General features: G+C 51.8%; 2 protein-coding genes across 5 annotated transcripts in view; both read right to left on the bottom strand.

Annotated features, from left to right (window-relative positions):
* Window positions 1-6,179, bottom strand: part of SAG (S-antigen visual arrestin) — a 35,044-nt gene extending 28,865 nt beyond the window's left edge. Inside the window, exon 1 of one of the 2 annotated variants that reach the window (XM_070618644.1) lies at window positions 6,076-6,179. The gene's annotated coding sequence lies outside the window, so the exon portion shown is untranslated. The remainder of the gene's footprint in view (window positions 1-6,075) is intronic. The other variant, XM_070618646.1, reaches the window with a different exon arrangement.
* Window positions 6,180-9,445: 3,266 nt separating this feature from the next.
* The window catches only part of ATG16L1 (autophagy related 16 like 1), a 37,647-nt gene continuing 34,724 nt past the window's right edge, over window positions 9,446-12,368 (bottom strand). For all 3 annotated transcript variants that reach the window (XM_008527822.2, XM_008527823.2, XM_008527824.2), the window contains 2 exons: window positions 11,659-11,760; window positions 9,446-10,963 (listed from right to left, as the gene is read on the bottom strand). In XM_008527822.2, coding sequence (XP_008526044.2) covers window positions 10,870-10,963; window positions 11,659-11,760 — 196 coding nt within the window. In that variant the 3' untranslated portion in view covers window positions 9,446-10,869. The remainder of the gene's footprint in view (window positions 10,964-11,658; window positions 11,761-12,368) is intronic.

Raw genomic sequence — 12,368 nt, 5'->3', positions numbered from 1 at the left:
GGTGCGGGAGCCGCCAAGCTCCAGCAGGGAAAGCGTGGAGGGAGGGACAATGACAACGGCTAAATGAAAGCTCCTTTTTCCCCTAACCCTCTTTGGGTTCTGGAAATAGATCGATCATCCCTTCGCTCCCACTATCACCCGGACAGGGGATTTTGGAGTGCTCGACAAACTTAATTAAACTCAGCAGGCAGCTAATGCAACCTGGGGGTGGGGAGATAAACAAAAAGGTCAAGGAGAAATGTCAGCCTTAAGACAAGCCCTCGCGCTACGCAAGCCCACTAGACCTGTCCCTCTCCTCCGTCCCATGTCCTAACGGTCATGTCACGAGTCCTGTCAATCTCCCCCAGGGTCCCTGGAACGCGCGTGCTCCTGTCCCAGCACCTCCACCTGCTCCTCCCATTGCTCTCCCGGACTGTGGTGTCTCCTGCGCCCGACCGCGTCCGTCTCCACCCTCCAGGCCCTTCTCCGCACCACAGCAGAGGGGCCTTTGGAGCCCGGATCTGTCACCCTGCTTAACCTCTCCCACTGCTCTCAGGACACAGGCGCCACCTTTAAAACTCTACCTGCCTTCCGCAGCGCCCCGTACCGCACTCCCGCTGTTCTGGAACAATCCTCTTCTCCTCTCCTTACTCGCTGACCCTTTTTACCCTTCAGATTTCGGCTCAGGAGTCCCTTCCTTGGGGGAGCCTTCCCCAACCTCCCGGACGAGGCTGGAGGCACAGTTGCTTTGACACTCTGTGCTAGACTATTTGCCAGTCTATCTTCCTGTACTCGACTCCAGGCTCCTTAAGGACAGGGACCTCAAGGTCCTGAGACCGTGCTGTGTGGTCTCCCTCACCTTTGTGTTCCCAGTGCCCAGAACAATAGCTGCTCCTGAGAACACTTAGGGAACGAATGGATGGGACGTTGTGGCCACTAACACATTTACTAACACACTGGACTTGAATGAAGCAAGTGTAAGCAGAAAGCCTGTTCTGACCTTTGAGGTGTTAGCATCTATTGAAACACTCCACTGGCATCCCACCTAAGTCTGGACAATGCCTGCAAGGCTCTGGGTGATCCGGCTCCCCTGTGACCTCTGACCTTATTTCTCACCACCCCACCCACTTTGCTCCAGTCCACTGGTCTCTTTGCTTTTCTTCAAATCTGCCTCAGGGCCTTTGCACTTACTGTTTCCTCTTCTGGAACACTCCTTCCACATATAACCACTTGGCTCACTCCCTTACTTCCTTTGGGTCTTTACTTCAGCGTCACCCTATCCATTTATACCCTACAGGTACACCACTTGACCCAACACTTCTACCCTCCAACTTCTTAGCACTTATCACCATCTGACATACATGACAATTTAACTATTGCCTTGTTTCTTGTCTGTCCCTCTACCCCACCGTTACTAGCATGTAAGCTCCAGGAGTGTTGAGATTTTTAACCATTTTGTACCTATCCCATCTCCAGCATCTAGAGCAGGGACCTTAATAGACTTTGAGCAAATCAATGAGCCATTGGATTGCAACAGTGTAATAGCTGGTAATAGCTACAGTTGAGGAAAATCTTTTTAAATTTCTAAGGGAGAATTTTTTTTTTTTTTTTGCAGAGGAATGCCAACTTAGAAATGTAAAAGAATGATAGAATTAGAAAAACATCACTTGACAAGCTCTGATGGCATTAATCGTACCTTTTGATTTTCTGTATTTCTGATATGTTGACATCTGGGGCCTTGCCGCCCTGGGAAAGACTCAGGCTGGCCCTTTCCTAGGGGGTAAACGACTGCCTTTCCTATGCAAGCTAACCAACCCAGAGCCCGTACCCCCCGCCGCCCCCTCTCCTCCTGTCTGGCTCTGTTTGGAGCCACTGCTGCCATGCCTAACCATCCAGGCAGGCATCAGGCAACGAGGGGCAGTCCCTAGCCGCCAAAGCCCGCTGAGGTTCTTCAAATTAGCCAACCTCAAGCCTGCTTACCCCGCCCCTCAGTTCTTTCCCGTGGACACCACAGAAGACTCTCTCCCATGTTTTCTCCTTGAGCCCTCTGCCTCCTGCCCAACCCTGGTGCTTCCCCATGTGGCTCTGTGTGGCAGGGCCCGCCCCCTCCTTTTGGGAACTGTGAATAACAAACTATCTTTTCAATGGCAACTGTCTCCTGATCTGTTGGCCTCATCGTACCTGAATAATAGTAAAACCTATGTGTTAAACACTGATGAAACTGTTGTTCAGACAAGGATCGCTCATCGGTGTTGAAATCACCAGGTGAAGAGTTGGTAGGGAAACGGCCGGCCCCATAGCACCAAAGTGGTGCCCGTGGATCCGGGCTCACCACGAGGGGCAGGCCTCACTGCGCAGTGGGGGCCGGGCAATCTACATCTCAGCAGCACCACTGGTCCGACCACACGTGATGTGTCACCTCGGGTTACCTGGTGACATGACTTCCAGTTTATGGGAGATACAGGGAACAGAGGAACAAACTAAATGACACTACAAAAGAGCTACCAGATGAATCTGGAAAGCAGCTGGTGTCTTTCCTGAGTCAATGTCATAGAAAAGGGATGTACTAGATTGAAAGACACCTAAAGGACTCAACATCCAGATGTAACGTCTGGTCCCGTGTTGGATGCCTGATTGGACAGACAGGATGTATAGGACACTTTGGGTCCATTGGGAAAATTCAAACGTGGTCTAGGTGATAGGCAAGATGGAAATTACTGGAATAGTAGAGATTGTGACTGAAAACAGGTCACAGGACGGTATGTGTAATATGGTCACACTTTGCAAACACATACATATGAGCACAGATATGTGTATATTTATACATGCATGCACACACACATATAGGCGCACACACGGATACTTATACATATATGCAAGCACACGTGTATGTTTATACATACGTGTATACACACATGCGTGTTTTCACACCCATGATATGCACAATCTGCAAGGTAGGCACTAAGGAGCTAACACTAGTGGTCTGTGTGATGAGAATGTTAGGTTTTCACTGCTTTAAAAATTTTTTTTCTTGTCTGTAATTTTAAAAATTTGTACAACAATCATTTACTGCTTCTATAACAGGAAAGTTACAATACAGCATTGTTATAAATTTAAAAGAATATCTCATTTTTCCCTTAGAAAACACAAAAATAAGAGGAAGACAAATGGCTAGGGCCCTTGTCTCAGGGTCCCCATCAGCGGCGCTGCCCTGAGCTGCAGGACCCGGCACCGGTTTGCAGCTGCGGGGGCTCCTGGGCCCCCCGCTCCCCTACAGCTTTCTTACAGCAGGCGTCCGGGAGGGCGCAGAGGGACAGGGCTCACTCACTGACCTGCCCACGCCTGGCAGGAGGGGACTCTCGGGGGGCCTGGGCGCCAGCCCTCACTCTTCTTGGAAATGTAGTCTCTGGTCGTCACTCCCAGCTGTTGGTCTGTGATGAATTTTCCTCTGGTTGGTGGGGAAATGAGGAAAATGACACTGGGATGTTTTCTTCATCAAGCCAAATGCAGTCACTATAAATGATTGTCCTTTTTTCTAAGGTTAGGAGGTGCTTGATTTTTTGATATTAAAAGTTCCTTCTTCTTTCTCCCTATCGAGGTACACTTTACCTACAGCCACATTTACCCATTTTAAGTCTCCAGTTTGAGGAGTCACCCATGACTATGATCAAGACACAGAACATTTCCATCGCCCCCGAAAGTTCCCCGGCAGCCATTTCAGGCACCTCCCCCACCAACTCCCCCGGCCCCAGGCAACCACGGATGTGCCTTCTGCCTTTCGTTTTGCATTTTCTAGAATTTATTATGAATTTTAGAATACAGAGAAAAGTTGGAATAATACAATAAACACCCACATAGTCAACACCGAGATTTGACAATGAACTTTCCCGGGCGTGTGCTCATCTGTCTATCGCTTTCTTCCTTTTGAATCATTTGAAAGTAAATTGAAGACATCGTGACACTTTATCCACAGTATGTCAGGACGCAGCTGCTAAGCATGAGAACAAAGTGTCGTTTCTTTTATGAAATAAAGATGAAAGTAGATGGTAGTTTAGGAAAAAAAATCATTACTTGGCCAAAATAAAAAGTTGTCAACCTTCCCCTACAATTCTTTTGGAAATTTACTGGTCCGTGAATTCTCAAAGTCTGGGAACCACGGGCTCCAGCAATATTTGTTGCTCTGGAGTCGGTGTCCAGCGAGATGAAGCCACAAGCCCCGTGTTTCATCTCCCAAAACCAAACACAGCACCAGCTCCAGGGGGCGGGGGACGCTCAGCTAAGCAGCTTATGGGCTTTGGGGTTGGGTTATCGTCTTAGGGGTTTATTCAGGCACATGCACGAGGAAAACTGGTACACTCTGCTGAACAGCAGCTACAAGAAAACCTCATGTTCTCATTGCCTCAGTTTTGCTGCAACAGAGAGCACTTGACAAGTTTGTCAAATGCATCTACGAAGCGTGCCAGGGAATTAGAGCTTTTAAAAGCCACCTTAACTGCAACATGTTCCTCTCTGTCAGTTGACCTAAAAAATGGAGGGCTATTAAAGGCTGGGCTGGTTAATATCTGAAATCATAAATGGAATCCTGTGGGTTCTCAAGGCAGGCACAGACCCTTAACTGGCATTTTAGTTCACACTCCATCCCTTGCTTGGATCTTGCCTACAACATCCACAACAAGAAATTGTTGGATGCTTCCAGGGGTGGGGAAATCACTACCACATTTCTTTGAAACAGTGTGAAGCGTGAGAAAATTATGACGGAATGGGCCTCCCTTCTACTTCTCTCCATTGCTCCAAATTGATGTAGTTTCTTCCAATACGAACCTTTCATGATGAGAACACAGGTGCTCATTCCTCATGGGCGTTGAGATCCTCTCCCCACCCTGCTTGACGTATTGTGCTGAGAATGGTACTTAATGCTCCAGGTTCCGTGTCACAGGAGCATCTTGGGCAAACAGCCTCAGACTGGAGTCCGGGGGTCCGTGGCCCACGGATGAATCCACCGTGACCTTGAGAAGGTAGCTTGGCCTCACTGCTAGTTCCTTTTCTTCCTGTGTGTGTGTGTCGGGGGTGGGGGGGGGGGTGGCCCATGGCCTGCCCTGTCATTCAAAAGATGAGCCCCGTGCAGAGTGGAGGCAGAAGGATCCTGATGGAGGCTCTCACCGGCCCTCTCGGAGGGGAGGCCCCCATCTGCCTCAGGGGCTTCCTCACCCTCCACCGTGCCACAGGGGCCCCGACACTAGAGTCGTCCTTGATGGCAATGAGGCTGCTTCCACAGACGAATGTGGGGTAGACCACCCACTGGGCTGCTGACTCTGAGGCTCCCGGGTGGGCTGTGGGATCTGGAAACCTCCTGAGGTTGTGCAGAATCAGGTAGAGGCCTTTTGGAGGTCTGTTACGGACTGAATGTTTGTGTCCCCCCGAACTCCCATGTTGGAGCTCTGGCCCCGTGTTGTGGTATCTGGAGATGGGCCTTTAGGAGGCGGTGAGGGGAGGATGAGGTCATGGAGGGGGGCCCTGCCCCGGCAGGATTAGTGTCCTCTACAGAGGCGCTCACTCACTGTCCCCACTCTCCACGTGCATGGAGAAGTCCCGTGAGCACACAGAGTAATGGCAGCTGCCTGCAAGCCAGCAGGCCTCAGAACGAAACCTACCTGGACCTGGGACTTCCCGCCTCCAGAACCGTGAGAAATAGATTTCTGATGTTGAAGCCACTCTTCAACGGTAGCTTCAACATCAGTCTGCGGTCTCTCGTTATGGCTGCCCGAGCCGACTGAGACAAGGCCCGTGCTCTTCTTCAGATAGATCAACCGCTATAGGTCAAAAAAGAGAAAAACCTGACACTATCCCAGTGTAAGACAGACCCTTTTTTGCTAGAACTAGATAGAGGCGGCGATGGTTGTACATTAGGAATGCACTAAATGCCACTGAATCGTTCACTTTAAAATGGTTAACTTGGTTATGTGAATTTCAACTCAATACATTTAAAACCAGTATAAAATAGTTTTTATACTGTGACCCAGTACATACACACATATATGGACAGAACAAAACGTCTATGAAACAATATTCACCCTCACTAACGTGGTTTTTTCTTACCTTTTTAAACTCCTCTCCCTCTTTCTCTTTCTTTCAGAGGGTTCTGACCTGCTATCTTGGGGCTGTTCAGTTTGTTTCTTGCTGATTCAACTCCACTAAATAAACACCTCACTCAGTGTCACTCTGTGCCAAGGACTGCTCGGCGCCAGGGGTAGGGCTGCTCCTGAGACGGCTGACTTAGCACCTCTCAGAACCACCTGGGCGGGAACCTGGCAGGGGGTGGTGGCTACAACAGGATTCATGGCACCTAACTAGAAACCAGACTTTTCACAGCCTCTCTTCTTGCTGGCCTGGCTCACAGCATACCTATCTATCCTCTCTTGAATCCATGTCTCTGGCAAAAAGAAGCCCAAGGCCCGAAGTCACCCACTCTCTTCTCCACGTCCTAGGGTCAGAGCAAAGTGATGGAAGCCTGGCACCCAGGGCTAATGTTCCCATGTGGGGAGCCAAACTTACTGCCTCTACGAGGAAAGTCAACCGAATCCAGTGAAGACAAAAAAAGTCAGCAACAGACACTGCTCTGGAATAAAAGACTTAGGAGGACAGAAGGCAGACGGACCATGGCCAACTGCCAGAACGGCCATCAAGATTCCCTCTCGTCCCCACACTGAGGTGGGGCTGCCGTGCCACCCACCTTAGCCAACGGCTCTAACAAAGGCGACTCAGGCAGGGTGACAGGTGCCCGCACACTGACGCCTGTTTTCTTGCTGTGTCACCTTGTTCCCCTTGCTGACTGCACGCCACCAGCTAGACACGAGGCCACCCTCTGCCAGGCAGCCGGAACCTGGCCAACCCACAGAATCCTGAGAAATAATGGTTAAATCATTACATTTGAAGGTAGTCTGTTATTCAGCAAAAGCTCACTGGATCCTGAGTCAAACAAATCAATTATAAAAAACACTGTTGAAGCAATCTGGAAACGTGAATACTGCGCTGGATGGCGGACGACAGACTTCCGGAGAATTCTGAGGTACAATGACAGTGTGGGTTCCTTCTGTGCTGACTTGGGGGGAAAAGGACGTGCTTGAAGTTTGTTATAATATACTCTTGCAAAATCGCTGGTGGCGAGCGGGAGCTCCAGGGTTCATCACCACTGTTCCCTCCGCCTCCTTCGGGTCCGGATCTGGCCGCCCTCGGTAGCAGACCCCAGGGCGACATGCACCGAGCAGATCGGGGAGGAAGGGAAGGGCGCAGAGGCCCGATGGAAGTGGGACAGCCGTGCTCTGACAGCAGAGCTCCCCGAGGCACGAGAGGAATCTCGCTGAGGTGAGGCAGGTGAGAGTCGTTCTCTGCATCAGTCTGATCTTTCACTGGAGTGCAGCACATATCCTGTGTTTTTACAGAATCCGTGGAAAGAGGCACATTCCACTTCACCCGAGATGTCCAAGGTTGACTGGCTTGAAAATGTGGGACGTCTAGCGGGAGTGGGACTTCCAGCAGCACACAAAAGATGTAGTGGAGCGAAGGCAGGAAGGCGGCCCACCGGCCCTCAGGCCCAGGAGGTGTCGTCCGCCCGCCCCACCCCCCGCCAACCTCCAGCACCACCGCCCCCCTGGGGGTCGGGAGTCTAGAACAGCTTCTTGTTTGGCGGTGAAACTTCCCCCTACTTGTGAAACGCGATGCGATACGATTCAGATCTCACAGAACTTGAGAGCCACAGGCTCCTCACCACCCCCCAGGCACCTCAGAACAGAAAGGTGGTTCCTGCAGCCCCCAGGCAGTCTTGCACCAAGTGTGTGTCCTGGTCACTCTCCTCTCCCAGGTAAGTACAGTACACATTCCAAAATGCCCAGTTCCCCATGGTAACAGTGCTGCTGTAGACGAGAAGACTCACAGGCAGGCCCGCTCACCTTGGACACTCCGCCATCTGGAACTTCCCAACCAACCTGCCCTTGGGGCTTGGGTCAGCACCCCCAGCTGACAGCAGCTTCATCCATTTCCCCCAGTGTCCACACAAACTTCCTGGGTGCCATGACGTGGAGATGCAGAGGGCCTTTCCAAGATTTAAAGGATAAAGGGCAGTGCGGGCACAGCATGTGCTTTAAGAATAAGGCATCCTTGGGGTTGGCCCAGTGGCCCAGTGGTTAAGTTTGCTTGCTCTGCTTTGGTGGCCTGGGGTTCACAGGTTCAGATCCCTAGCACGGACCTACACACCACTCATCAAGCCACACTGTGGTGGTGTCCCACATACAAAATAGAGGAAGATGGGCACAGATGTTAGCTCAGCGACAATCTTTCTCACCAAAAAAAGAAAAGAGAATAAGACATCCAACTTCACTTATCACACTATTTTGGGAAATGACTTAAGGAATATAAGCTCATTTAAAAAAATGGTTTAAAATTCTCAACTTCTGAGATATAGTAACACAAGGGAGCACACCAGCTCTAACCATGTGGGAGTCATCCAGGAAATTTAAAACTCCTGTGCCCATCTCCCACCCCGGCCAATGGAAGCAGCAACATGGGGTGGGGTCCACAATGGTTTCCACAGATGGGAGGGTGAAGACCATGAGCTGGAGGGAAGTCACACTCCACTGTGGCGGGGGCCCACAGCTTTAGCTCAACCCTGGCGGTCGGGTGACCTGGAGAGAGCTGTCAAGTGTGGAGGAATCACACACGGAAACATGTCCGTTAACAGCAGAGCACAGCCGTGCCCCGTTCCAAGTTCAAAGAGAACAGGGTGACTGGAGGCTGCTGCGACGCTCGCTGTGGGCCTCGTAGAGAATGACTCGCCTCCTTCAGGTGACTGCAAAGGGCACCTTCAGCTTTGGGGGCGGCCAGCTGCCTCTGTGGCTTCAGATCACACGAATCTTGACTCGAGCCGCAAGGCTAGGCAGAGGTTCAGCCGACTCCCCTCAGTAGACAGCGTGGTGGCAGAAGGGGACATGTCTCTGGGGGACTCCGGGGCGATCCTAATTTGTTACGGCATGGGGCTGCTCGTGAGATCTGAGCTCCAGGAACAGACTGCCCCTCAGGGAGGTAACCCACGCCCCTTAGCAAAGAAGAGGCCAGGAGGCACTGAGAGCTCACCATAAGCCGGGGCAGTCTCCCGAAAAGGGGCTGGGAGTGACCCCGCAGTGGAGAGCAGCAGACGGCAGGAGCGACGCCAGTGTGCGGGCTCCGAGGCCGGCCGGTGGAACTCTGGAGATCCTTTGCAGGTTTCAGTGAAGATTTGCAAATGACAAGGAGCTGCAATGTTGAGGTTTACAGGCGTCCTTAACTTGGGCTTAAATGAAGAAGAAAAGGAAGACACTGGGAAAGTATTAAGCATTATTTACAAATGAGAAAGTATCAGGAAAACAAATGAAAGAAACAGCTTTTTTCCCCTTAAGCATAAAGGAGAGTAAAATCACCACCAGGAGGCATAGAGTTTGAAAAGTATATAACAGCTTTTTTATTTATTTACAATCAAGTTCTGTGGGGCAACATAATTAAATAAATAAAAGATGTGCCCTGGCCTGTGAATTCGAGTTCTCTGAATGGCAAACAGGAAAGGGGACGAGGGCAGGAGGAGAAGGGAGACGAGGCCCCTTGTCGAGCAGAAGTGCAGCTCACGCCCTCACTCCTAGCTTGTGCATCCACAACCGTCCAGAGAACGAGTTTAGAAGGGAAAAAATTAAAGTGCAAACTAAAAAGTGATAAAAATATTGGTGTTTCAGTCACTCAAGGAACTACAGTTTCATATGCAGGTAAAATGGTGAAGATATATGTTCTAGAAAATGCCAGAGGCCTGCTGTTCCCCGGCCTTAGCCACAACTCCTGAAGCCTACAGATGACAGCCCAGGCTCCCTGGAACGGGCTTCCTGTGCTAAAGCATCAAGGGGGTACTGCACGTGGGTGGCAAAGGGACAGGGACCCAGAAGCACCGGCTCCACAGTAACGCATCGGAGGCCGCAAATCCCTTGTCACCAGCACTGGAACGCAGGGACGTGAGGAACGGCTGTGGCGCGGGCACCGTCTGGGACCTTACAGATGGACACGGACACGCTCCTCACTCCTGCAGCACATCCACTTCTCTGGACTAAGGTTTCTGCACTTCCTCTTTACCTCAAAAGAATATTTTTAACCAAACTGAGACTTATGTCTTGACCAAGAAACAGGTCTGCAGAATTGGCGGGGGAAAGGGAGCCAGCAGCTCTGAAGAACAGGTGCTGTCCCAGAACACTGCAGGGCATCTACGGGAATCCCAACAGGAACCACATGAGCGCGGAGTGAGATCCTCGTAACAATGACACGGCCCAGCAGGGGCGACACCCCACGTCCCCTCAGACGTCAGGGCAGCCCCTGTGGACTACCTGAGGGCAGGAGCCGGCGCGTTCGGTTTCTGTTCGTCCACTGATTAAAGCAAGCTCACGGGAACGGCCTGGGGGGACGGGACATGCACTGGGCCACAGCTGGCTTTGGAAGGACGGGAGGAAGCACGGAGGGAGCCCCGACACCCGGCCGTGCGGGCTGTTTGGCACTGCCGCCCAGTGAGGACACCAGCGGTGCCTGTGCGCCCCCCACTGAGGTATGGAAGATCAGAGCCAGTAGTGTTTCCCACCCGAGTCAAGGCAAGAGCCTGAAGCTCTGCAAGTGGCTGCAGGCTCAGATCTTTTCACTGCTATTCTTTCAGGGCATCAGAGGCCTCAGCCAAAATCCTCAGGAGTCCTGGCCAAGGCAGGCCACCACACCACATGGCCCAAGCTCTTCTCTGGATGTCAAGGCTACACCCAGCACACCCCCGGCCAGGACAGAGCTGGAGGGCCATGTGTCTCTCCGACTTCGGATCCGCTCTCTCCCAGGGAGGTGCCATCAATACTCCGACCACAGCACAGCTTTGCTTCCTTTGTCCACACTGACGACGTGGGAGCCGGACGGGGACCACGCCACTGCATTGATGGATGAGCTTCGAAGGGAGAGGTCGGAGCATCTGTGAGACCCTGGTGACCTGAACACCAGGCCCCCTCGCACTCAGAGAGTCGGGCTCTTGCCAGCCCCCCTTTGCTAGCCAGCACTGCCCCTGCTCAGAGGCAGGCTTGTCAAAGGAACCCTGCACTGTGTTTCTGGAAGAAAAGGAGTCAGGTTGTATCGAGTTTAGCCTAAGGGAGCAGCTCTGAGCGAACTAAGAGAGTGACATCGCAGGACTCCAACAAGGGTGTGAGTACTGAGAGGCGGTCAGGGAGGAAACCGGGTCTGTATTCTAACCAGCAGGTGGGCTTCGGGGACAGAACAAAGCTAAGAAAAAAAAAGGGGTTGGCTATAGATGGAAGATGAAAAAAACAAGTATATGAAAGTCACCGTTGACAAGTTAATTTACTGAGAAAAGGGACTTAGAAGGGAAGAGGTGCTATACAGTCAAAGGGACAGAATGTGTTGCTCTGACTGGAATCTTCTGTAACATAAATAAGCAGAACACTGTAGTCTGTTGTACTGTGTGAAGGCCCCAGCTTCTCGCCACCAGCCTGGCTCACAGCAGAGCAAGTGAGCAGACACTGCCCTCATGGGGCCGACACAGGCCCACACCTGAAGAGGACATGGCCCCTGGGATGAAGTCACAGGGCCCGCTCACAACCTCAGTGGGGCTAACTGGGCTCATCTTACCCGTGCTGCTTCGAAAGGACCTTCTCCACTTTCCCTGAGAGCACACTCCAAACGTAGAGAGAGCCGTCGGCCGAGCCTGCTGCCACGTAACTGCCATCAGGGCTGGAGGACACAGGAAGATAAGGGTCAATGGCCTGTCCCTAATTCAGTGTCCTCAGGGACCTCTTCCCAAGAAGTAATGTTTACTCTTCATTTATGAGGCAAACACATGACCCTTCTCGTGTACCCAAAAATCAGAACGTGCTATTCACGACTCTTACAGCCAAAGCTGCTTCAGCCTGTTATCTCGGCCTCACCCAGCTATGAAGATTGGTGCCACCGCATTACTTCTCGAGGCCACAAGTCCCTAACCAGCTATCAGACTCCAGCACGGCACATAGGGAGATCAAGTCAACACCCAAACGGCCAAGGACTGCCTGGTGACAAGGTTCAGTGAAGAGCAGGAGAGGACAGGAGGAGGGAAGCATCGACTGTGGAGGAGCTTCTCCAGCACACTGGGACTGACCATGGCAACGTATCTGGGAGAAGCGCCACGTGTGCAAGAAGGGAGAATAGGACGGGGACCGCCCCCCTCCAGAGAGCTGCTTCAGCTCGGCCCGGCAACCTTCCCCTCCCCTAAGAGCTCTCAGAGTGCTTACAGAAACGCATGACGTGCTCACCCCAGACTGACCAGCCAGCCCCCCACTACTTTTTGGTACAACACACTTACT

This window comes from Equus przewalskii, chromosome 5, assembly GCF_037783145.1.
Source record: "Equus przewalskii isolate Varuska chromosome 5, EquPr2, whole genome shotgun sequence".
In the NCBI taxonomy this organism is placed as follows: domain Eukaryota; kingdom Metazoa; phylum Chordata; class Mammalia; order Perissodactyla; family Equidae; genus Equus; species Equus przewalskii.
Note: the sequence above shows the minus strand (reverse complement) of the source record. Positions and strands in the feature narration are given on the sequence as shown.